Source organism: Pseudopodoces humilis, chromosome 1 (genome assembly GCF_049639895.1).
Source record: "Pseudopodoces humilis isolate 2021_Gansu_Grassland_sample_001 chromosome 1, ASM4963989v1, whole genome shotgun sequence".
NCBI classification, from domain to species: Eukaryota; Metazoa; Chordata; class Aves; order Passeriformes; family Paridae; genus Pseudopodoces; species Pseudopodoces humilis.
In genome coordinates, this window is record NC_142200.1 from 75,360,152 (window position 1) to 75,388,047 (window position 27,896).

Genomic DNA, 27,896 nt, shown 5'->3' on the forward strand with positions numbered 1-27,896 from the left:
AATCATGTGCCATCACATTTTACATCATGAAGGGAAATCCACTCTCAGTGGTGTGGAAAGTAAAGACCACAGGACAGACACATCTGGGCAGCTCCACAAAGGTGGGACAGAGGTACTACCTGACACCCAAGTTCAAGTGTGGTTGTAGTTCTGCTTAATATAAAGGCAATCATGGAAACACAGCCTCAGCAAGAAAGAAAGATATTTCATGAAGCAACAAATGAGCCAAGTGCATCTGTGGACACAGCAGGGCTAGACTGGTTTCCACTGCACCACCATATACAGCACAGCTGGACTCTAGAAAAGATACTATGTCTTGTCAAAAGCCAAGTGCTCTGGACTGAAGGCCAGACTAGGGCCTTTGAGTAACTGTTTATGCTTGCCACACTTAGAACACAGAGGTGAGGAAGGGGGGAAAAAGTGCATTCCATTAGTACGACTTCAAGTAGAAATCTTTACACCAGAATCTACACACACTTTTTTGTTAGCATACACTCTGACAAACAAGACACAGCTAACAAGGCAAAGCCCACAGAGACCTCCAACAATAAGTTACATCCACAGAGGCACCAGTGAGGAGTCACCCAACACTTCATTTAGTTCAAGAGAGGTAGGTAAAATAATTTACTTTTTTTCCCCTAGCATGGTTTAAAAATTAAACTTAAATTAAAATTTAAAACTTAAGTCATTCTTACGAGATCCCTGTATTGTAAAGAATATAAAATTACTGCTATATTGGAAGTTCTCAATTCTGGGCTTCACTCATCTGAAAAAGTTAAGTCAAACCAACAAACTTGCTGATACTACCCTTACAAGGCCTTGGAAGCTTTGCAGATTCAACAGAAAATATACAATCTTGTGCTTCTCTGCAAAAGTACTGCTATGCTGTGGGAAGAAAAAACAACCCACAGGAGCGTACCTAGAGGACGACCATTTGCAAAAACTGCATAGGCATATATGCGAATTTCCAAAGCACCAAATTAAGTTTCTTTGTGCCTGAAATTTTCAAGGAAGGAAATGGCTTGAAAAGGCTCCAACTCAGGTGCTGGAAGTTGAGCACAAAATCTTAGTATCAAATACTCAACAGCTGCTGGGAAGAAATTTAGCATCCCTAAAACCAAGCTATACAGGTTCCTACCACTATCTAAATTAGAGCACCTGATTTCAATTATCATTTCTTATAGGGTCTGATTTAACTGATCTGGCCAAGACCAAAATAGGTCCCCTTATCAGATGTTGCACAAAAAGACAGAACCTCCACCCTACCACGAGACTGTCCATAACTGCTTCACATTCCCAGGCAGGGAAGCAGTACTTGCAGCCCAGGGACTGGCAGAGGAAGACTGTTGGTGATGGGAAGGTTTAACCTGCACTATCAGGATGCACTTCTGGAGGGGACAAGCCAAAGACAGCACATGCCAGGCACACAACTCATCAGAGGGATTAAGTCAATAATAAAGTGTTGAAGCAGCACTCATTTTGATCCCCTCCATCTGCTCCTGCAAGGTAACTCAAGCATCCAGATATGCAGGGCTGCCAACAGAGAGCAAGAAACCACTGGTCTCCACAGTCATTCACTTCTCGTCACCAGAGGCTCCTTCCGTTAAGACAGGTCTACACCAGATCCTGCTGATGCATCCCATGAGTCACAGATATGAGGTTTTCCCAGCAGAGGCCCTTGACCTCACCATGATTACACTGGTGGGACTTTTTCAGTGAATTTTCTTTTGCTCATGGGGCTACTGGGGTTACTTGTTCCAGGGTTAGCAGGCAGTCCACACAGTCGGGGAAGTGCTAGCACGTCTGCCAAAATGTTTTTCCAGGCCCCTTGGGGCACAGTTCAATCCAATTAAAACATGCACAGAAGCAATAAAACTCAAAAATTATTCCCTTGGTGCTGTGGGTTCCAGCAGTCCAAAGGTCTTTCCCTCTACTATAGTGCCAGCAACTTGGAGTCAAACCCCTTCCAACAGAGCTGCATCAGCTATTTCTGAAATCACTTGACCCTTTTCCATGTGCTTCTGAGACACAAACCATGTTGACTGGCCTGGGGTCCTTGGACATTAAGGAAATTTTTCTTCCCAGTTGCGAAGAAACTGAGAACAGCTTTGCCCCCAGAAAATCAGCACTTCATTGCAAGCATGTCTTTCCTCTCATACAACTGCACCACTACAGTGGAAGCACTCTGCTACATCAGCTGAAATTACAGTGGTGGCAGTGCCCAAACAGAGGTTTTTATTTTAACTTTGCACAACCCACTTCTTAGAAAGAAAAAGTGCTGGGAAGAAAAGGAGAGGTGAAAGATAATCTCGTTTCTAAACAGTGGTGCGAAATGTGAGTTGGCATGCAAGCCTTGTCAAGTCAGTTATCTCGGAAAGGTGCTTTGAACCAGTGGAGAGACATCCCCTTGGAGCACAGCGCTACAGGCAGATGCTTTGAATGGGATACTGACCACAGTAGACACAGATTCCATAATTCAAGTTATCGAGCTTGACAAAATATGCCATGTAGGAAGGGCACAGGACATGCTCCCAAAACACAAAGGAGTTTTATATGCTAGTAAGACACTACCATCTTGTCTAAAGATCTCAGAAGATGACACTGCTGAGACAAGTTCAGACAAGCACTCCTGCTAGATCGCTGGGCAAAGAAGTGCATTCAGATCAGCAACCAGTAAATGTTTACTTCCAGTGGGAAGAGGCTGCCAGGAGTGAAGATTCTGGTTACTCCATCGACCACACACTGTGCTCATATCAGATAGAGAGCTTTCACCCTGCTGGATGCTCACCTCGCCAACCTCAGGCTACACCCACCCTGCAGGGATGGCAATAGGATGTATGGCTAAACCCAATGCACACATGTGAAAATCAGTGCAGGTATTGCCCAGAAAACTGCTGCACATATGGCTGCTAAACTTACAGGGAGCTGAAAAGTGTAATGGGTAGTATTAGTATTTTCTACTACGAAAAATGCTTATGTTTCCATGGTTACAGACCTGCTTCAGACTACAACAGAAAAGTTGGAATTCTTCTCAAATGAAATAGAAAAACAAAGAGCACTGTTTGAGGGTGGTTTGGGCTTGCTTTTCTTTTTGACCCACAGACCTATGTTCAAACACAAACCACAAAGTGAATAACAGGCCTTTTAATACTAAATTTATATGCCCAGAAACTAAGTTTTCCATGAGCTCAGAGACCAAAACTCAGACACTTACCATTACCATGTACCTCAATACACTTGTAACAGATGCAAGATCCTTTAAAAGAAAGTTCAAACTCCATTTGTATTCCAACAGCAAGAGCTGGCTTTTCTTCCAAGCCTCTTCACAAACCTCTTGTTCAATAATGAGCTTTCAAAACTATAGTAAAATTCATTGCTCCCTTTATACTCATCTCATTATCCTGGCCTCTTGCTGTGCTTGTTCCTTTTAACGGATGGAGCAAGTATTAGCTTGATTTCCTACCACACATCAAGTTTTCAGCTGAGGTTAGTAATATACATTTCTAACAAATGATAAGATCTCTATTAATTTACTATTAAATGCATAAAGCTGGAGATCTTTTTTTTTGCCTTGCATCTAACAGATAGTGAGAGCACATCTTACTTTCCTGACATGCTCTAACTTTTGCATGCAGACACAAGTGATAAGTGGAATTCAAATCAAGGCCAAAGCTCAGTTATCATAAAAGAACTGAATTGAATATATCCATTTGCATCCATATGTAGAAGACAAAATATAAAAGCACAAAGAAGTGCCCCAGGAATACTGCAGTCAGTATACAACAAAAGAAAGTTTTAAGACCTGGAGCTGGCCACAGCACATTTTGAAGAGAAAATTAAATAAAACCACATACCTGTTCAAAATACAGCTTACTGAGAAAGTAAAGAAAATAATCTAAATCAAAACAGTTTAAAAAATAATTGCACTGCTACATTTTCCAGATTTTATTCATGAGGCCTTGCACATTCAGAAACAGATAGCCAAGAGTAAATTCAGATGAAGTGGCATAAAGGAAGGAAGTTGGAATTAATGCTGACAAATCATTGAAGTGCCACCATTCTGGGTGACTCCAAACTCGGCAGACATGTCAGGACACTGCAGCAAGATGCTCTACTGCTGAAAAACCTGTGCTGACACAGACACAAATTGTTTTTTCAGTGGTAGGCTCATAATTGTTTTTTGTCTAACAGAAATGCAAATCAGTTCTTAAGTTTCATAACTGGAAATTAGCAAATAGCATTCACAAACTCAACTCAGTCACCAAACATCCTGTGATGCCCTTGGCTAAAGGCAACAGCCGGAATCTGCCACCTATATAAATGCTGGAAAAAGTTAAAATCACAAGTACAAAAAGCCTGGAGAGAGCTCTAAACCTAAGGAACCTCTGTCTTGCAAGTCCAGGACAGCAAGAGCCAGTCCCTCTGATAACATGAGTGGCCATGCTCCTGTAAAGGAAAATGCCAGGGAGGCACTTGCTCCTTACAAGCACAGCTGCTGCAGGGGCTGGCTGCAGGAGCCCCAGCCATCCTCACTGCTGCAGTTCACCCTACCTGACTGCAACACATGCCAACCTAAACCTTCCATGAGTTTTCCAATGGCTTTGGCACAAGTTTGTCACTTTTGCTGTTATGGCCTACTTGGTACAGTGGTGTAACAAATGGATGACGATCTTCACATGTTACTGCTCTGCAACAAAGACAAAACAGCAGTAGCTGATGCACACATCTACTTGTATTAAATTTGTGGGTTTAAGCACTCAAACCTTTTCAAAGACTGAAAAAGAATCACCACAATAATTTCCAGAATTCCCCGCTACTGCAAGGGCAAGTCTGAGCCTATCAGCACCGATCAAGTTCATTTTAAATAAGCATAATAGCCCCCACAAAATTTGTTTATTGAAATTTACTGAGGGGCTAAGTTTGGTTTATTTTCTGCATTAATTTGCAAAGCCAGAGCTGTGTGCTGGAACTTTTAAATTAAGTGCTGGAGTCAGCAGGACCCGAGGTTCTACCCAACCACTGATTCATTGTCTGACCTTGAAGAAGTCCCTCACCTCATCATAAATCTGCCAGCCCAGCTGTGAAACTGGATGAAAGAAGGACTACCCCACAAAATGCATGCTGCAACTCGTTTGGCCTTCTGTTAAATAAACATAACGCCCCCTCAAAACAAACCCAACCAACTAAACAATGTGTTTTTTTCTGTATACAAAGCACTTTGTACTGTACAAAAATGGAGTGCTTTACCAAGTGGGAGGGAAATGGATGTAAATATTTACACATGTACTGCAAAGAGCTGTTACTCACTCTAGGGATGTGCATGCTGGTAGCTGTATAATTCAAGAGCTACATCAGAATAGTGGGGGTGCCTTCACTTGACAGAAATAACATGCTGGTCTCCGGAAAGCATGCACTATGCCAAGGAGGGTAAGGAAAAAACTGACATTAAGGGGACAGTTCCTGCCAGATTGGAAACCAAATTAGCTTCAAATAAAACAGATTAATCAAAGCGACAAGTGCTCAGAGCTTAATTACAGGAGTAGATGAAGTAGCATTCAGATTTTGTTCCACTTTTCCATCATCTCACAAACTCTTCCAAAAGGCAAGAGTATTTTGGGCCAGTAAGTAAGTCTGGAAATACAGAGGCTATTTCTCCTTATGCAATTTGTGCTCAATTGCCCCTTATGCCTGCCAAGAAGAAAAGTTAATGGTAAGATTGTGAGGAGAAGGGTCACCTCAGCCAGCAACTCACCTGCTTCCATTGTGTCCTGCTGCAAATGCAGGACCTGCTACTTAACATCCCTCCATACTTGAGCTACTATGGAGGTGACAGGACACTGTCTTCAGAGTAACACTTCTATTAGTGTATTTAGGTCACTGACACATAATCCCAAATGCAAATCAAAAACAGAGGTAAAACCTGTGCTGTGTAAGGGGAAGAGACTGACTGGATTCCCTTTCACACGGCAAAGTCTGGTGCCATTAATTCATGGGTCCTAACAGCTCAAGATTGCACTTGCTAGTGTTGAAAATACCTGGAACCAGGTTCCAACAGCTTCCTTATATGTTAATTTCATCTTCCACTATAAAAATTAGTCTGTCTCTAGAAATTTCTCAGCAAAAGAAAATTGCCTACTGTTTCCCATTGCTATCACTTCAAAGGTGAGTTTGCTTTACAAGCATCAGTGTGGTAATGCTTTTCCCTATTTTGCTATTCAATTGCACACTTCTAATAAGACATTTCTTTCCAATTTCATACATAATAGAGGAAGCACTGCTTGTAACTGCAGCCTTGAACCACATGTGATAGGGTGCTTAGTATTTACATACCATCCACACTAAAACAGATAAGTGCATCACGTTGTACACAAGTTAGAAGTTATGCAAAAAATGCAAGACTCGAGAGCAGCTTCTGAATCTCTGTGGTGTCTGAATCTTTGTCAACTTCAAGCTGCCTAATCTGCTCTAAGGACATAATGTACAGTACACTGTTTGTTCAGCTTGTGGAGAGCCAGATTTAAGGATTTCATATTCAAACAGCACTGACTCAAGTAGCAATGTTCAAGGACTTTTCAAAGTGCATCTGTGGAGCTTATCAATATCACAAGTTGAATACTGCTCTACCTGACTTTGTTTTCTTTAGCCAAGGCCTCAGGTTTTGCTTTAATCTAGCATCAGCGTGACGCTATAACTGAAAAATCAAGCCTTCACTTAGAAAACTTTTGTAGGCTACTGTTGTCCACTATTTTTCCTAGATATGGACCTGCATGTGATGCAGAGTAGACACATTCTAAGTCCATTGCTTTTAGGAAACAGCACATGTATGTATGTATGTATGTATATATATATATCTATATATATATATATATCTATATATCTATATCTGTGCGAGCACCTACACATGTTTCCTCATTTATCACCTATACAAAATATGTACACATAACAATACTTTCCAGAAGAGCTGTATCAGCCTGTTAGGGGCATTAAGACACTGCACTGCACTGCACTAGCTCTGCTCATTTCTGAAATGTTAACAAATGTGTTTGATACGTACACTGTCAGCATGCTTGGGATTAACCGAGATCAGCAACCAATTTGGAGTAATTGAATATTCACAGCAGCGTCTGGTCTGATCTGGACTGTTAACACAGTCACACACAGGGAATGTAGGGCAAGCATTTTTAAAAATGCCCAGAAAAGCAACCCAGAAGAAAATCAAGGTTACTGCTTAAGAAAAAATGGATCCCCCAGCAGCCTTATGCTTCTTAGCCTCCTGTTCACCTTCTGCACAGTCTTTGGTGGCTGCAGCCCGTACCCACATCAAGGGTTTTGCTCATGCACAAACTCAGTGCAGTGATCACATTCTTCCTAGAAAAACATGCTCGTGTGCTGGACTTAGTAAGCCTTTGTCACGCTCCCTTTGCTTTCCTGATCACGCAGTAACACCGCCCTCTCTTACCCCCGCACTGAGGACATGTGAAAAACATTAACATATCTCAAATGCCTAGCAGACCTTGAAGTATCCTTGTCAGAACTTTACATTTCCTGATAGAAGCTCTCTGTAATTGCATTTAAGCCAGTAATGATGCACCGATAACACCAATGAAGTTTGACCATCGGATTTCAATGTACATTAAATGCCTGCCTGAAAGCTGCATTAATAATGGAACGGATTTATTATTTACTTCTAATTAGAACTCCTTGCTGATGCTAGTAAAAAAACACACTTTCAAGAGGGAAATAATCAGCAGTAAAATACATGCAATTATTTTCATTATAGGCTTGTGTCACTTCTTACTAAGACTGCTCCCTTCCCAAATCTGTTTCCCAATTCTGCCACAAGTGGAAAGCTTTGGACAAAGTATTCAGCGGCAGGTACACATCTTACTAGGAATGCATGCTTTTTCCAAGTAGCTGATTTTATCGTCATAGGCAAAAGAGTACTTTTGTGTCATTCAGGCCTACATAAACTCCTGTGATTTGATACACGAACATTCCACCAGGCAGTTCTTTGGAGAGGCAATGGAACAATTGTTTCCAAGAGGCAAGATTTTATCTTTCCTGTAAAAGTCATCAGCGCTACAACGTTACAAACCACTGGAGAAAAATCACGGAGCAAGCCTTCAGTAGAGCCTCAGACATTTAGCAGCCAAACGCCTTGGGAAAGGCCTCCTGCTCTTGGCATGCTCCAGGTGCTGCTGAGCGAGACCTCCCGGAGCTTCCCTCGGTGGCTCCGACACGCTGCTGCTACTCGTGCTGTCCCTGAGCCAAGCCTGAGGACGGAGTCATCCGATCCTCCTGCTCCTCGAGAGCCTAAGGAGGCTACGGGAGGCTTCGCGCTTGGCTGAGGTTTGCTGGGTTTACGGTGAGGTCCCCGTGCTGCTGGCCATCCCCCAGCCGGACAGCCCCCGGGAGCTGACAGCCCGCCCTGTGCCCTGTTCCTGTGCCCCGCTCCTGTGCCCCGCTCCTGTGCCCCGCTCCTGTGCCCTGTGCCCCGCTCCTGTGCCTTGGCCCTGCTCCTGTGCCCCGCTCCTGTGCCCTGCTCCTGTGCCCTGTGCCCTGCTCCTGTGCCCCGCTCCTGTGCTGTGGGACCCACAGGCCGGGCAGAAAAACCGGGAACAAGGCTGCAGGCATCAATGGGCAGGATGAATGATGAATGGGAACTGAATCTGAAGCAGAATCTTGGAGAGACCAAACGAGTAAAAGCACAGGAGCCCACGCACGGAAGACAGAACAAAGGGCAGGTAGGAGGTACGAAAAAATCCCCTCAAACAAATGGAAAAAAATGAACAAAGAAGACTACTGGCGCACTTTGAGGAAGAACCCTTTACTTCTACCCTCATATATACTCATCCTTGTAACTCCAGAACATCCAGAAGCTGCTTAGAGATGACCGATATTGCTCCCCCTGGTACAGGTCGCACTCCTTTTCTGTGTGCCACAACCACCTAACTGCAAAGGGCCAGCACACTGCTTTTTCTATAGTGCAAAAAGAGCATTTCTGAACTCTCCAGGGTATGCAGGGGTTTTCTCTATGTACATTTTGTGACTGTCCTTGATTAAGTCAGCTTGGGTAGATAAATCTCCTTAAATCGTCTCTCAGCCTCACCATGTGTATGCTAAACAGGACCTGGCTTGTTTTACAAAATAAAGAGTGCTGGATGAGGAGGAGGCACATGACCTACACTAACATTTTCTTCCCCTGGTTTAGCATAAATAAAAGCACCACTATGAAAGAGCGCTTAAAGTTCCTTTTGCAGCTAACATTGAAAGAGTTTATTATCACGCTGCAGAAATGCTTTAGGGGAAATCTTGCTCCGACAGTGTTCTCATGAGAACACTTGACGTTTTCAAACAAGTCACTTTGAAATGTTCAAGAATACAAATGTCACGAGGCTCCCCAAGGTGCAATGACACATCTTATCACAAAGGGAAGCTCCCGTGCTGCCTGCTAAAAGAACCTGAAGCTCTGCAAGAAGTACTTCATCTTTCAAACAGTATTTCAAACATCAAGCTTTGAAAGTGATCTGGCATTGAAACACCAGTCTGGCTGCTCAAATTTAGTTTGTTTAAAGTTAGCTTGTATAGTGAAGGGTATCCAGAGCTGCAGAAGATTCCCCTTTGTTTCTGCATATCTCTGGTACACAGAGGTAACATAGATTTCAGGAACTACTTGAGTGACCACAGGACAGGGCAAAGATCAAATGAGCTTTCCATCTACAAAACCAGCACTATGCAGCCAGAGGCACTGCAGCCTTCCCCAGAGGAGCTGCCAGTGGATAAAGTCTCCTTTCCTACCAGATGCACCACGCCACCTCACCACCCCTGCTGTCCAGCCCATGGGCTGGGATCACCAGCACACCTAATGCAGTACCCCACACACCTGCCCAATGGCTACACTTTTTTATATTTTTTATGACTTGAAACAGCAATGAGAAAAGAGATTTTTCACAGCTCACACCCTTAAGTGCAGTTGTTAGTCCCTGATGGAGAAGTGAGGCAGGGATGGGACATGGCTCTGCCAAACAATGGCTCCCAGCAGGCTGATTGTAAAGAAGAGAGAGATGGTGGCCTCTGCTCACCACTATCAACTTTTTTAAATGGTGCTTGCACATGAACTAGCATTTTCTCAGCAGCCATCATTGTGTAAAATCCTGTCCAGAATTATCCAGTCATTTGACTTTTAATTTAAAAAAATATAAAATAATATGAAAATAATGAAAAGTCTATATAATAAAAAATAGGGCACTCTAGGCCACTTGTGTTTTGCTCAAATCACCCTCTCCAAGTGAAAATGTCAGCATCCACCCACCATTTATCTGCAGTGTAAAGTACAAAGCCTCACCAGAGCAAAACTGAGCAATGCCCTGTTGCAAAGTATCCCTGCACGTAATTGTGCTTAACCTAAACCATATGTTCCTAAAAACATCAACAATGCTGAACAATGAGACCAGCCTCACATCCAAGGGAATTTAGGAACAGGGGAACAACCGAAGTGACAAGCTTGTTCATCACAGAGCTACAGATTTGTTGTTGTCGTTGTTTTTTGGCACGATGGTGCCTGAATTCCTTCCCATGTTTTGTGAACAGCTGAACTGTGTTCCCTTACAAAAGAAATTAATATGGTAGCCTGTGTACATCTGCTTTAATCTTAAAACAAAGCAGTTTTGCTATCTTTAGTACAAGCATAATAAAGGCACCAAAAAAAGACAGATGGTTTGGATTTTCTGTGCAGAAAGCAGGACGGAAGACTGACATCTCAACTATTTACGTAGCCACAACCCATTACGTGGCCACAGCAAACCAGGGGGGATGCAGAAAGTACCTCTTTGTCAGTGTCTCAGATGCCAACTGCTTTCAGTCAGGTCCTATAAAAACCATAAAACAACTCTGCTCTCAGATAAATGCTGTCGTTCATACAGATTTAATTTATATTGTTAGGAAAACACTTAACAACAGCCACACTAATGCCAAACAAATTAATTTCAGTGAAGCTAGAGCAAACAGTACTGTCATGTTTAGGCAGCACAGAACAAAACCCTTGAAAATCCAACATTAAAGGAGTTATTTATGGTCATTGCTCAGCCCTCCTGCCCCCATCATTTGTGCATTAGAAGTCTCCTGACTGCTCACTTGCAAACTCCCTGACTTCTGACCAAAACTGGCCACGCACTGATAGACCAAAAGTTCAATTTGCAGGGATAACACAATCTCCCTGGTCTGGCAGTTGGGATGGGTTTGGGGTATAGTTTTTAGGTTTCTGTTTTGTTTTGCTTTGGTGTTTTCTTTACAATTCAGCCTTTCTTCTAAAATATCTCACTTCAGGATTAAAACTTTTCCCTTCCTGAAATCAATCAAATTGATAGTGGTTTTGGCAGAAAGGCAAGTAACAGGAAAAAAGTAAGAACAGAACATGTGCAACATATCCAAGAAGTAATTCATAACTTGCTCTGTTTTATGTAATAGATACATAGTTCAGGGGAAAGTACACAAAAAAGAGGCTTTTCCTTAATACCCTTTAACAAATATTCAGAGAATGGCAGTCATGTAAAAATATCACCCTTGATATAAAGGGATAAAAAGACAAGCTGAATTAGCTCCTGAATTAGGGGCAGAAAAATGTTCTCTGATACAGATATTGTGTAATTAAATGCCTTTTTAATATTTCCATGTTAGAGAATTTAAGAGACCCAAATTAAAGATTTTTCCAATTAGCAAGTACTTTAAAAGAAGATGGTACACTTTGGGAAAAAGCCCAAAACACTTGTTCAATTTCTGAGTGCTTCCACTTGAACCAGTGCTCAAACACCGTACTGAAAAGTAATGCTTGGGGTTTAGAAGTAGCATTTCCATTAAGAAAAATGTTTGCTGCAGTTGCATTAAGTCCTTACCAGGCACGGGGAGGCTTTTGTGCATTGCAGTTACACTCCATTAAATGCTTCAGAGGGGAGCTGGGGTGGCACGGCTCAGTGGGCCTGTGGGACACGTGGGCTTGCAGGGCACGTACAGCCGCGGCTCTGCTTCACTGGCCCCTTTCTGCAAAGAGCACGGGCGAGCGGGGCACAGCCAGCCCTCCTTGCAGCTCCTTCTAGGAGATGCCCCACGGGCTGGGGTACCCCTGGGACAGCCAAGTGCACTCATGCAAGGCAAGGAGGCCAGACTCCCCGGGGATGCTCCCGGAGGAAGCTGCCGGCTCACATCTGTCACAAACTCTGTTTGCAGGCGTGCCAACAGATGCTTGCAGAGAGAGTCGCTGAACTTTGACATCCAACATAAAGATGTAAACACTTCTCCACAGAAGATAAATCCTGAGTACTAAAAGGCGCTCTGGCTGACTTCTGGCCCTTCCCAACCCCACACCATCCGCCAAACCCAAAACTCCCACACGTATCCCTTAAAAACAACAATAAAAAAGACCCCCCCCAAAAAAAGATGCAACAAAAAAACCCTCAAGAAATTAAAATACTAATAGTCACAGCACCAAGATTTTTTAAGTATGCTAATCAGTAAAATTATTACAAGTAAGCCAAATATAACTAACTGGAGAATAAAATGAACTTTACAGTGTTTAGACAGATGGAATCTGATTTCCTGCTGTAAAGCCGCTGAATTTGGCATTGACCTTGAGCCCCAAAGGCAGGGGATCTGCTGCCCAAAACACACATGAGCTACCCAATGTCCAGAGTCAGTAGTTACTACCCTTCATATGCACCATTAAATTAAATAGCATGGAAGTCTTCATAAAAAAGGTTTGCAAAAAGAGATGGATTCATTTAACACTAAAAGCAGCCAAGACCAAAGTCCACTGCATATATTTGTGTATTTTCTTAAGAGGCTGTATATACAAGGGAGCTCACAAAGGACTGCTTTAAAATGCTCCCCTGTAAACGTGCACTTGAAGGGTAAAAGATATTGAATTCAGAGAAATGTCCAGAAAAACACTGTTTGGAAATATTTTTGTGCCTTCATGCAGAAGAGCTAGAAGCAAGCATGACACTTTTCAATGCTAGCTAAAAAAATCCCTGTCCAGAAGGATTTACTTCTCTGATGCCTGATCCTATGAACTATGGATGCAGCCAAACACAGCATTTACTGATAAACAGTCCTACTGACTTCAGTAACTTAAGCCAAGTAACTTCAGTGGTGTTATTCATGCCCTGTGAATATGAACGGAAGACTCTTGTTTAAAAGGGCTCCTCACAACAGCAAAGGCTAGCACAAGAGAGTCCCAAGTAAGGGTGAGAAAGGACACAAGGCGAAGAAAAGAGTCCTTATGAGAAATGCTTAGCCATTACCTGCAGGTTTGGGGCTTTCTTCTTAATTTTAAACCAAAAGTGAGGAAAACATGAGCTCTCCTGGTATAACCACACAGTAACTTCAACGTAATCCTACTGCTAACTCAAAAGTCAAACAAAAGGATCCCCTTTGCCCCCCACCCCCACCAAACTAACCAAAACAGAAAGAACAAACCCCAAACCTCAGACAAAGCCCAGGTCTACAACTTCTGAATGAGGTCACGATAAGAAACTCTCCCAGCCTTCAACCCAGAAAGAAAAAAAAGAAAAAGTGAAAACCTCCATGGAAAACATACTTGAGCTGTGTTTAACAAGGAACATCTGTAGCCTTCCAATTCCTGAGATGCAGAAATGCCGCAGAAGAGTTGAACACACAGGAAAAAATACTTTTGTTGCTGCCCAAACCATTTACAGGTGCCTCTGATTTGAAACTAAGGATACCAAGCTCTACTCTGTTTGCTGACATAACACCATGCTGTGAAGGACTTCTTTGTGAAGAAAATTCACTGAAAGCTGGTTTAACTGAAAAAGTCTTTACTGGTGAAATATGACATCTGTTTTTAAAGAGCCTACATATTTTGGATATTATCACTCAGCTGCTTCTATTTATAACATTTGATGTAAAAGTTTCTCTCAGTCAGCTAAGTGAGTAGGCAATTAAGTATCCTGAAATTTTAGTGTCACATGGAGGACAGTTTGCATCAATTGATACAACTTTTACTTCTCCCTCTATGAGTTTGTTCAGATAAGATTTCCCCTACACACACACACACATTAGTTATATCGTACATATACATTTCTTCCCTTGCAAGGGAATGGATGTTATCAAAAATGTGCGTTCTTAGGTGGTATTCTGGAAGTCCTCAATTCTCAAAGGCTTCAACATAGTGCTACTTGCACCAACAGCCATGAATGCATTAAAAGATAAAAGAAAGAAAAAGTCCTTTGATACTGACTACATATATACTGACTATTTGCATTACTTTTATATATATTTCGATGTACAAATAGAAGAAAAAATAGAGAGTCTTATTTAGGAGACTAGGAAAATGTTCTTGAAATCAATGCCATGCAACACAACACGGCTCTTCTGAAAGATTTCACTCCCCCCCAGCTTTTTTTATTTGCTATCTGTGCTTTCACTGCACACAGTTTCACGTGTGTCTGTACAAGTCAGGAGCACAACACAGTCCTCTTTTATCTGAAATAAAGTTCACAGTATTCAGAAAAAAGAAAGAAAAAAGAGAAAAACTGGAAAGAGGTTTTTCCCCAATGGAACCACTGATTACTTAACATACACAAGAAAGTAATTTCAAACAAAACATAGAATGACAGCAGGACTTCTAGGATTTTATTTAAACATTCACTTGAGTACTTTGTAAGCTCACACAACTTCATTAAAAATACAATAAGACAATGAGGAAATGTCTGCTTTACTGTAAATAAAACCTTTAAGGAAGAAATAATTTACACCCTAAAAACAGATGAAGTGAAAATATTCTCAAACATGAAAAAAAAAAAGCAGTAACTGTAATGTGATCTTATATATGAATATGTATACAAACACACAAAGAAAGATTAGGATGTACTTTTTTTAATTCTAATTGTTCATAGACTTCACTGACATACTTAATATATTCATACTAAGTATGAATATACTGTATCAATACAGTATAGTCATAGACATGGTGTTTCCAAAACATCCAGGACAGAGCCCTTCACCAGCTCTCTGCACACTAGTGGAACAAAATACCAAACAACACAACCAACCCACCCACCAGCTAGCAAAACAGCATCTTCTCTTCTGGAAAGCACAAGGTTTGTGCTTATGAAGGGAAATATATTTACAATATGAATTGTCTGCACATCGTAGCTTTTCCAGTCCCTGCAGACTCTCTGTTTTGAAGGCCAGCCTGCAGAAACCTTTGGAGAGCTACTCCAGAGCCACCTGCAGCCCAGCATCATAAGCACGTGCTAAGAGGGAGTTCACACCTTTCATCTCCCACTCCTTTATCTTGTCCCAGGGTGCTGAAATACAGGCCTGAGGTACTCTTCCCCTCCTTGTATTTAATGAGGCTTTCATCTAGCCCCATACAATGCCACACAATGTCACATTTTTCTTCTTCTCCTAAAGAATTTTTCATAGCTATTTGCCCAGGGAAATCCAAGCTTACAATGTGATATTCTCCATTTTAGTACACCATATCACATGTATCAGCTATTCCTCACAGACCATCAAATCAGCTAGTTTTACAACCATCTCACACAGAGGATGACAGTATCACAGTTGTCTTAAACGATAATTAGCAAACAAACTATTTAACTGTAACAGGTAATAAATACAAGAAAACTCGAGGAGGAATTATAGCACCATGTGATAAACAAGAAATTGCTATGCAGCTTGTTAAAGTATCAATATAAAATGCTGCCTTCACACTGAGTAGGACTCCCTACAACCACTCCTTCAGCACACAACTCTATGCTGCTACAGGTTTTTGTGGCAAATTAATTTCCACCACTCACAAAAGAACAGAAAGAAGAAACTGAGAAGTAATGTACTGTGCTACAAAATTTTAATAATTCTTCAAACTGACATTGGCAAAGACTTGAAGTCCAGACTTAAAAAAAAGTAAAATCCAAAACCAACTCCAGCAACACACCTCCCCAGTACCACTGCCCTGCTGCTGTCATCAGAAGACATGCAAAATGCTCAGTGGAAAGGTGAGAAGTGCAAAGTCTAGTAGAAGCTACTGAATCGAGAAGATGAATAACAATGCTGTGCTTTGATAAGGTTCCAATGCTTTCATCAGTTTGTCATTAGACTTGAACATGAGCTCCAGCTGTCAAAATGATGTGGGAATCAATACACCAACTATACTTCAAAAAGCATCATCACCCCATATTTCTGCAACCTCACCCCTTGCTTCCCCTCTCTGGTTCTTCAAGGTGATATCAAGCATTACAGGAATTGCCAAAAAGTCAGAGGTAATAGTCAAGCATTATCTTGGTTTTGTTTCACCTGCTTGTAACCTTCTGTAGCCCATAGGTAATCAAACAGCAAGGGCAGGATGGTCTAAAAGCACATCAGGAAAAGCAATGGAAGAAAAGAAATTAATTGACCAATGTCAGCTGGCACAGTTCTTTTACACATGAAGTCCACTCCTGAAACCACAAGCCCTGGAAATCATTAAGGTTATCAAATGCAGTGAATTTCCACTATGCCTTTGGCTGTGCAGCTGCCAGCTCAGACCCACTGAGGAGGTAGAATGCCACATGACAGGTCTGAAGGCAGACCCCTAGGTCTTTCCATTTTGCAACACCTGGTTTTAACACATGTACACCCAAAAAAAAGGAGGCTATTTTTTGCCCAGTCATGTTTATAAGACCAGGGTTTTCTAAGCAAATTTAATCAATTGGATGAGATCACAGTAAAGACTTGAGACTTTTTCCATATTATTTGAAATTTCAACTTGCATTATGGACACCATGGAAGGGCAGCAACATCACACACAATATGTACACAGAACACCATTAACAAGCAACTTATCTGCTGGTGGATGTCAGCACTAGTTCTGCCATTCTTTTCTAAGGCACCGAAGCAAGCTGTCCCTTTCACAGGGGCATCTGCGGTTCCCTTAAGTATCCTTAGATTTTGCAGCTCAAAACACTTCTAAAAGTCAGGCTCTTTATGGTTACACATCCAATTACAAAATCCTGTGAAAACTACAGGTAATCTCCCATGAAAGCACGTGGGTCACTGGAAAGAGCTGGTGTTTAAGATGAAAGATATGTTTAAGATAACATTTCCTGCAGGATGTGAGCATAACACACACAACAGCCTTTCTACACTGCAGTTCAAATGTAATGGTGATGCTTTAACGTGATGGAGTCTTCTTATTTTAGCTTGAAAAAGCCAACAGAGAAGACAGTTTCAGCCTTTCCACTTAACTGGAATTCAAATTTCAGTAAGAAAAGTCAAAATATGCAACATCCCAAATCTGAGAACTTTAAAGGTTTTACATGCAACCCACAATGAACAGCACATAGCACAATGAACACCACCAGCACATAGGTGGCTTTCTTGTTTCTCTGAGAGGAGGCCTTCTATCCAGTGGTAGTTGTTCTTCTCAGTCTAATTTTGTGGATGTCCTTCCCTACACCATGTGTGTCTGGGTCACCAATAACTTGGTGCAAGAGAAAAGGATGATGTAATTACAGAACGCCTTGGATTGGAGAGACCTGCAAAGGTCATCTAGTCCAACCCCCCTGCCGCAAGGGGGAATACCTTCCGATACACCAAGTTGCTCAAAACCCCATTTAACCTGACCTTGATGAATTTCAGGTATACACAGCTTCTCTGGGCAATATGTTCCAGTGTCTCACAACCCTCAAAATAAATAATTTATTCCTTAATCTCATCTAAATCTACCCTTTTAGTTTAAAACAACTACCCCTTGTCCTACTGCAACAGGGGTCCTACTAAAAGGCTTGTCCCCAGCTTTCTTGTAGGCCTCCTTTTGTTACTGGAAGGTGCTATAAGACCCCCCTGGGGCCTTCTCCATGCCTCAAGTTTCTCAACCTGACCTGATAAGAGAGGCATTTCATCCCTTGATCATTTCCATGGCCTTCCTTCATGGTTCCAACAGGTTAATGACATTTCTGTGCTGGGGGTCTCAAAGCTGGATACAGCACTCCGGGTGAGGTCTCACAAGAGTGGAGGAGAGGGGCAGAATTCCCTCCCTTGACCTACTGGCAATGCTGCTTTCGATACAACCCAAGATACAGCTGGTTTCCTAGGCTGTCCACACACTGCCAGCTCATGTTCAGCTTCTCATCCACCAGCACCCTGAAATCCCTCTTGGCAGGGCTGTTCTCAATCAGTCTGTATGGATACCAGAGGATGCCCCAACCCAAGTGCATGAAACTTGTACTTGACCTCATAGAACTTCATGAAGTATATACATGTGCCCACTTCTCAAGCTTATCCAGGTCCCTCTGGATGGCATTCCATCCTTCAGGCTTGTCAGCTGCAGCACTCAGCTTCATGTCATCTGCAAACATGCTGGGGCTGTGCTCTATCCCACTGCCAGTGCCACTGATGAAGGCATTAAACAGTTCTGGTCCCAGAACCCCAAGGGACATCCTTGTCACCAATTCAGTTCTCGATCACCACTGTCTGGATGCAGCCATCCAAACAATGAGTTTGAACTCATCCACCAAAGAGTTCATCCATCCAATTCATATCTCTCCAATTTAGGGGGAAGGATGTTGTGGAGTTCTGTGTCAAAGGCTTTAGAGAACTCCAGACAGATGACATGCACAGCTCTTCCCTTCCTCACTGATGTAGTCGCTCCATCATTTTCATCCCACAGTGCCAGCACAGCAGCAATTTAATCACGAGTACATTACATCTTGCCCATCAAAAGACACTCTGCAATTCTGTCTGATTCCTTTCCTGCCTGGAGAAAAGCATGTAAAGAAAGCAAGGGTTCCCTGCCTCTGAAAGACATGCTTTTATTTTTTTGGCCATGTGCCAACCCCAACTTTCTGTTACTGTAAGGGAAGGTTGGACCAGATGACCACTGTGGGCTCTTCCAACCTGACCCATTCTGTGATTCTGTGAAAGCTTATTTTCTGCTGAGTTGTGAAAAAGACAAAACATAGAGGAACAATGCCCATACCTGACCATAATCTGTCCTGAATACGACAACTCCTTCTGCACAGGAATGAACAGTGCTGGGATAATGCTGATTATTTTCTCGCAGCCAGACCCGAGACCCCTGCAATAAAAAAAAAAAAACAGAGTTATGGTTGGCATAACAGAAAAACTGAAAAAAGAATTCTACTCACTATTTTTCTCTGGAAATACTTATCAAGGAATAGGAGAGAAAGAGAAAGAAAAACCCAAATAAGCAAGCAAAAGAAAATAAAATAATTTTTTAGCAAGTATTTATTGGTATCTGCTCAATCAGTAAACACAAGAGAAATACACTAAAGTGCCTTATTTTTTTATTTTTTTTTTAAAGTTCCTAAATGCTGGCAATAGCAGCTGGAGCCAATCCTCTAAGTCATGTGCCTCATGCTAGCACACTTAAAATTACAGAACAGTGTTTGAATTTACACACAGTTTAAAAGATCTGCCCCAAAGCCAGCTGGCTCCCTACCTGTTTATTTTCAACCTCAGTCAGACACTCCCAGCACTTCTATCTTTCACCTTTTTTTCTAAACTACTTCCCTTTATATGGTTCTCCTCTCTTGGCTGCACAACAATGCAGAGGATTAAAAGAAAAAAAAAAGACCAACTAGTAGCAAGTAAGGTTACAAAGAACTGATATTTGCTATGGAGGCATAGGAGACACCTAAGTCAGTCTAGTAGAGCAGGTAGTACCTGGCCAGTAGATGCAGCATTAAGGAAACAGAAATATCTAGCACTCAGAACAAGGGAGAAGGACCACAAGCCATCCCATAAGTGATAGCCACTTGAGTTGCTCCAGCACAGGAGCAGACTTTTGTATGAAAACACTGAGCACCAGCGACCCACGGCCTGACTTCCAACCCAAACTATACTCCCATTCTCTTCAAACATCTGGCTCCATATCAGGGCAACAGTATTTTAGTGGCTTTCAGAGAACAGAGATTTTTTTTCACCAGAACAATCAAATACCCTCCTAAAGAAAAAATAAAGGAGTGGTAGAAAAGTGCTGGAATATACCCTAACTATCATAAGGTCTGGGTGTACATTAACAGAGAAAAACCAATTAAAATAATTTTGCATGCTAGCATCCAAAGGCTGTCCTTGCCTGAATTTTGACACAGAGAAACCAGACATAGAGTCTTTCTAAGGTTGAGGGGGTGGAGTCCTGATTAATAATCAAGACAAATACAGATTTTTATTCTGTTGCCTATTTAAGGTGAGTAGCCCATGAGCTTACCATGGACTTTGGCCACATTACAAGTTACATATGCTTTTAGATAATGTTGAATAAACATTATTCTTCTTTCTATGATGCGACAATATCAGCATTGAGACAAAATAGTACTCATGGAGAATTAAAAAACTCTTGCTGTTTGGTTTCTGTAAATGGTAAGAGGTCACCTGGACGCTGAGGACAAGGTAAGAGAATCCCCCTTTTTATTTTGCCACTGCATCTTTTCACAACCTGCTTTCCATTTTCAATGCCACAAATGCCTGTGGAGCATTTGCCCTTTTACTTCCAAAACCTGGAGACAGATAGTTTCTAGGTATACAGCAATTCTCAAGCAGTTCAAATGCAAGGTTTATCAACTCAAAAGTGCAGGGTTAGGGCAGACGAAGCAGAAAGGAGAGCGCCAGTACCTGAAGTGGGCAGCAGGCAGCAGGGGACTGGGAAACAATGGGGAGATGGCTCCCCAGAAGTGGTGAAAGCAATAGATCAGACTTGAACATGAAATTCAAAATCCAGTAACAGCAGCTGGAACACTTCCATCCACTCTCCTGGGTCTACATCAGACTCTGCTCATCAGAAAACCCAGGGCACTGCTCTGTTTTTATTCACTTGAACACCACAAATATCCCCATGCTGACTGTTCCAAGGGTAGGTACCTCCCACCCTGCACTTCCCAGAGGAGGGCAGGCTGATGTGAGGACATTGCTCTTGGGCTTCCTCTACTACCTCCACACCAGAGCCAGCAAACAGAAATATCCTGTGTCCCTCAGGTACAGACACAGGAGTGATGACAACGTTGAAAGCTACATATTTCGTACAAAGGAATATCTACCATCCCACTCAATCAGACGACCACTGTTCCACATTTGAGTATTTTGCTGTTTTTAATGGGATTATTATGGCATTAAATGAAAGGACTATAAGGTTGTCCAGGTCCCAGAAATCTTTATTTCACTGGTCTTTTCTGCCTTGACCTAGTAACCCCACAGGAGCAAAGCACAACAAAGTTTCCTGTCACAATCAGGCTCTGGAGACCTGATGGCTTGAGGGGCAGATGTATATACTACTGTCAACACAAGCAGCAAAGAGAATTTGGTTCCAGCCTACCTCCACCCCCCAGGAAATACTTTTGCCTGCCTGCTGCCAGGCACTAAAGGTCTGTCCTGGTCAGGCTCCACCATCTCCTTCTACGTGAGCTCAATCCACTTAAATGCACACATAAAGAGCAAAAAAAAACCTATCTGCCAAAATGCAGTCAAGTTCTTCAAGTGTTTCAGGACAACCAAACCCCTGTTATTCCACTGGCTTATTATTTGCCATCATCTCAAAAGCTCAAGTAACATGAAGTTTATGCTTCTAAGAGCAATAAGTAGCTTGTAAACATAAACTGCAACAAAATTTGCCAAAACCTCAGCATTCAAAATTGCCTCTCAGAAGGAGGAGAATGTTTTCCATCTTGAAATTAAATAATTAATGCTGCAAAGTTTTTTTTCTGGCTATGAAGGGGAAAAAAAGGGGCCTGCACAGAAGCCTTCACTTGGTTGGGCTGGTGCTATAATAAGCCTTTTAAAGCAGGGAAAGGGGTTGATTTAAACAAATGTACATTGTTAGGGGTCAATAGCTGCTATTCAATGGAGGCTGGAACAATGCAGCTCACAAAGCCAAAGGCATCTGGAATGCAAACACAACACGCTCCCTGGCAAGGTAGCTCTACAATGAAGTGTCTGTCCATGGGCCTTCCCCCCTGGGTGGAGGAAAACCAATAAGGTCTTGGAAAGAGATACCTTGTAAACTAAGCAAGCTACAGACATTGATGCAGCTGGCATCCCTCTGCAGTGCATTAGCTATGCACTGGTGACAAAATCTTCACCAGTGCTTAATTTATGGACAAGACTTGGCATAGAGGACCCACCTGACGAAGGATTGCACAATCCTCTCGATGCACATCATGGCTACAGTGGCACCAACCTCTTTCACAGGGAGAAGCCTGGTGTCTTGGGTTACTCCAGAGCTCCCTGACAAGTCAGCCTTCTGTGGTAAGAGGGCAAAGAAAGACATGGAGCACTAACTACAGACCAGTGCTTTTTATTTCCATGAAGTAAGGTTGTAAAAATACTTGGAATAGCGTTTGTAGAAGAACAGCCGTATGCCATCATTTCTGTAGCAAACAAATTTCTCTGGACTGAAAAACTGAAAGGAAATAGCTTTGCAAATCTCACAGCTGCACGACCACCTGGAGAAGTCCTGAGTCCTTCCACCTCAAAGATTTTGGTGCTGAAAATACAAAAACTACTTCTTGTCTTCCTCGGTATTCTGTTCTTGGAGATGACAAAAACCCATTTTTTTTTTTTACATTCCATTGGATACATATGCTGAAAATCACAAAATTAATGAAGCACTTTATCTTAATTAAGTAAAATGGTGGAGCACTCATTGCAAAACTCTAATTACAAGTTAGATTTTATATGCATCAATGCTGTATGATGAATCAAATAACTGCACATTAATTACATTTTATATATATATCATATATATGTCTATATATAGAAAAGCAGATAATGTATAACAACTGTGTTCTCATCTCAGTCAAAATGCTACTCTGTCACACCTTATAATGTGAAATCCAGCCAACGTATCAATGCAGTTGATTCAAAACAGTTAAAACTGTTTTAAATTAAGAGCTATGACTGTAGGTTATGCTGCATCTGCATTCAAAAAACACGTCACTATTGAGGCTTGGCAAAGTGAAAGGAACAATAGTCAATATGCATTTAGAGAACCTTTTCTTTATGTACATCAGTAGCTTGGCTCCACATACAAAGACTGAGAGACAGGAAGAGATGTTATTAACTAGGTCAAGCAGGACCTAGCTTTTTAATGCAAAAGATAACCAAAACCATATTTATCTTCATTCTTTCTCTTTCCTAAGTCACAAACTGATGACAGTTAAGGGGGAGCGATAAAAACAGAGAAGTCATTAAGAAAATGACCACAACTTTGCTAATTTCATATTAATAGTCAGTTCTTGTTCTGAAAACTCACCCTTCCCTATTGGCTTTGGCTACTGAAAACAGTTAAATAAAGGTACCCAAAAGCATATTAAGTGCCTGGCCAGATTACTCAGTGGAAAGTTCACTGGAAGCTGAATATCCCTCACTGACTTCAATTCACATATGAACCATTCAGCCTCTTGAACAGAAAACCAGACCTGTTCTTCCATATTTAACTCCAGGGAAACAATCAGTAATGACCATTTGTCTGATGTATTGCTCTTTAATTCAGAATGTTGGTCTCCTTTCCACCGCCTGGCTTTCCTAGTGCTGCTTTCCATCAACAAAAGGTTTCCAGAAGAGCTGGTCATCACTAGTGGCTGAATGTGGGAACCACTGTAAACGTCTGTGCTTACTACTTTCACATGATGTACAAAAGAGAAATAAATGAACGCTCCAGAAACTGCTCCAAGACAGTGCCACCAATAGGCTCCATTTCTTGACAGACAGGCTTCCCCTCTCTGCCAACAGTCAGGAATCAGCAGTGTTTATTCTGGGATGATAGGGTGGAAAGGGATGGGCAGAGTTACAGAGAAGGACTAGTTGAACCCTGTACATAGTGAGAGAAAGCACAACTTTGTAAGTTTATTTGAAAATGCAAACTCAACTTCATGAATTGATTATCTATGTAAATCAATTCATGAATTTAATCCAGCTTAATGGGTAAAATTACTTTTCAAACCCTTACAGTAGTACTCACAGTTTCCTCAGAAAACACTTGGGTAAGATACTAACACCTTCCTCTCAACAAATTTAGTTCTGTCTCTTAAACAATACCATTTTCTTTCCTGTGTTAAAGGAGAACAAAGCCATGAAGAAGTTTCCATGGGATATAAGACCAGTTCAGGGGGAGTTAGTTTCCTGCAGAGCAAAATGTCCTTGAAAATAAGATGTTTCTGTCGTCTGTCAATCCCCCACATCAGATCAAAGCACCAGCTCTCCTGCTCCTGAGGTCTGCGCAACAGCTGCTGATTAACCTTGAACAGGCTCCATCTCCTGTTTCAGTAACTGGAGATAGCACAGAGGTAGTGATGGTATACTCCTTTAAAAACATGAAACTGGATTAAAACATATATTATTACTGACTTGAAAGGGAACCAGAATAAATTTGTACCTTCCTCAGCCCTTTGAAGGCACCAGCACTTCTTATAAGACCACTGCTTCATATAAGATAGTATGTTCCACATAAACTTAAAAAAAACCCAACAAGTAACAGCACAAGAATTTTTATCTTCCAATTTTGCCCAACACAAACAGCACACAGACAATACTGCCAATATATGCAGGCGGGACAAGCATGTTCCTCCTCATCTTCTGCTGTTGAGAGTGAAGACACTCATCACTACTAGACCTCATTCAAAAGCCAAAAGGCAATTCCATCAAAAAGCAATTGCACTTCTCTGCTAGAGCTTCTGAAGATGTGGTTGTCAGCTCTTGAGGACAACAGATATCCGCATGACTAGGAAGCAGCAACTTTATCACACACTCAAAAGCAAACCCAGCAAGAAGACACCATCAAGTCTTTTTGGAAGAGTTACTGGTATTGGTACAGTCTGAGTTATGACTTTCATGAGAGATTTCAGCAAACCTGTTTTGACAAGTTTTGCAAAATACCTTTTTTTCCTTTCAGGACTGCCTAACCCATACCTCAGCATCATGGCTGCGAAAACATGACAGTGCAGGAGCCATTACCGATTGTGGTCAAGTTAGGCAGACAACAGCTTGTGCTCATGCCTCCAAATGTAAGGTAAAGAAATAACAGTTTCTGTGTAGTCGAGACAATGGCACTTCTAATTAATTCTGAAATTAAAAATCATTGCTCCAAGTACTACTTGGCAACTGACCACAAACAAAACTGGAAAAATGAAGAAGGGAAACATACAGCAACTTTTATCTATCTACTGGATCTACAGTTTCAAGTCCCACTTTACATCATCAAGTATCACAGACTTGCCTGACTTATTGCACTGCCTCCACCACTCTCACCTTAGTTTGGAAGGAGGAGGCAGGATTTTAATCTGTTGAAACTCAGTAAGGAAGATAAGTAATTCAAAAAGAAAACACGTGGTTGAGGAGAAGGAAGAGGAGATAGCTACTGATGACAACAGTAAGATGTAGGGAGCACATGGGCAAAAGAGCTTGGGGCCACTGTACATCTTTCCTGCAGGGTCTACATCGGGGCAGGGGGTAGCAATGGCCAGGCAAATGACAGACATTCTGGTGTATTCACGGTCATCTTAAAATAGCACGTAATTCTCTCCCCTTATTTGAGTTCTTGAAGAGGAATATACAATATACTCAAATCCTCCCTTAAAATTTATCCTGAGAATCAAACAAGCCCTAACTCTGCATCCACATAATTCAACAGGAGTTGCAGTTCTGTCTTTGATGACAGCACAGTTTTGTCAAGCACTCATATTTTTACAGAAACTCAATTTTTTAATTAATTGCAGTCATGACCAAAAATGCGAAAACACATGAACAAAACAACAGCAGTAAGAAAACCCTAACAACAAAGCCAAACACAAAAACTCCAACAGGTGTTTTAAGGAACACAGAACCAAGGAAGGCCAGTGCGCAGGAAAGCACCAGGGGAAGAGAGACCCCACTAAGAATCGCTCACCAAAGCCTACAGCAATGCAGCCAGCAGGAGTTGTCCCAGCATGACTGCCCAAACAAGACAATTTCAACCACCACTAGCTTTTCTTACATACTTTTTGCCACATCATCTAAGTCAGGTCTTACACTGCTGTGCAGCTCTACCAGTAACTCAGGGAAAAGGAGAACAGCCTGCCAAAATGCCTGGGCTCAGTCCTCAGTCCAAAAGCTGCCAGCTTGGCAATGTTTTCCTGATGCCACGTGACATATAAACACACATCAAGTGGGGAGAGGGATTTTTAAACCCACATGTGTGAGAAGTCATACTAGCACTCTCTTGTCATTGCCTGCTTAAGCTGCCCTCATGGGACTGGGGTTTCAAAGACCAATGAGGAAAAGCAATGGTAGAAATTTCTTCACTACCCTCTTTGTTGGAGCTCAGCCTCACTGCTTTGCTCTTCTTCAGAAACTTTGCCCTTAAAAACTTAAAAGTCATCTGCCACAGGTGGTTAATGGTCTCAAAACCACTTTTCACAAGTTTTGCAAAACACCCAAGCAATTTTTTCACCTTTCTCTTGCCCCTCCTGTCTGGACACAAAGCAAAGACCAGGCAAGACAACTCACGAGCAGCCATAGGGCATGGGAGAGACCAACCATTCCGAATCAAGGTTTACTTTGAGACTGAACTTGAGAGATGTTTCTCATTGACTGCCTGTAATGCCCAAGGAGAGTCATGTTCCCAAAATGTGAACTTCTGCTTGCAAATGTACACATTCAGTCTCATTTCAAAGCATTTTGTTGAGGAGGAACATCTTAACTGAGTACTTCAAAGCTGATTAAGTGGAAAAAGACATTAATTTTGGCACATTTGGTCTGGAGAGAAGCATTTACCATTTTCTTTCATGAGACATTAGACTTTTCATTAGGTTCATTAGTCAAGCACTGTTCATTTCTTAAGGTTGTTCTCTATGTACCTGGATATGGAAATTTTTGAAGACAATTCAGTATGAAACAACTATATAGTAGTACTAGTTTTCTGCAGAAGCTAGTTGTGCGACACAAGCATGGATATGCCTTGTCTAGAGGGGCATTATAATGATTCAGCCTGATTTGAATTTGCAAAGCAGATGAAATTTCTGATCAATATACATCTTCTACCTTTGAATAGTCTTTGTTAGCTATCTGATTTTATTCTGGTAATATTAGTCAAAGCCTTCTTGAATCAAGAAGCATCACTGATACAATGCCAGTGTTGCACCTAAAAGCAAACAGGAGGAATTGCATTTAGCAAGGCAGGGACTATTCCTGCCTTCTAGGAAGCTCAGCATTGCCTTTTTCCATTTTTTCCCTGCCAAAGAAGCAGGCAATTCCAGGAAAGCATAACTTCACTCAAGTGGGATTCTGGTGTGAGAAAACTAATCCATATTAAGCACTAGACTGTGCAAGGTAACAAGCATATTTAAAAATTATTCCCAAGAATAATACTACAGCTTTCACTTTCCAATTTACTGGCACTGAAATACAAAAGGTTCCACTTTAGTTTTATATTCCATATTGTCAGTTTTCATGACCCTTTTACAGGTCTGAAAACATTAGAGTTATTTTTTGTATTTTGTTTATGTCTCCCTAAGTCAAAATTATCAGTTTACACATGAACAATTTTTGTGCGTTGAAGTAGGGATGGGCAAGTAAGCACAGTATTTCCAGACTTAATTGTTACAAAAAACAGCTATAAGATCAGAGACATAAGACAAAAACAAACTGACCCACCCAGCTCACATTCTTTGTAATTAGTTTGGGGTATTTTTCCCCCTCTGTTCTTCCAAGCTCCATATTTGCTTGAAATGAAAACTCAGGATTTTGTAGAGGCACAGGTCACACTTTGGTGCCATAAGAATTAGCAAGACTTTATTCCAAGACTAAGAAAGTAAGTGTGAAAAGGAGTGAGAAAATAGAACAATGCACTACAGTTCTATCATTGTTTTACAAATCAAAATGCTGATTATTGAAAATAGAAGAATTTTAGA

The 27,896-nt window shown here is 41.6% G+C and overlaps 1 protein-coding gene across 1 annotated transcript in view; it reads right to left on the bottom strand.

Moving 5' to 3' along the window:
- Nucleotides 1-27,896, bottom strand: part of LOC148185127 (unconventional myosin-X-like) — a 94,282-nt gene that overhangs the window by 42,377 nt on the left and 24,009 nt on the right. The window contains exon 2 of the mRNA XM_088052790.1: nt 18,977-19,075. Within this exon, the coding sequence (XP_087908916.1) occupies nt 18,977-19,075 (99 nt within the window). The remainder of the gene's footprint in view (nt 1-18,976; nt 19,076-27,896) is intronic.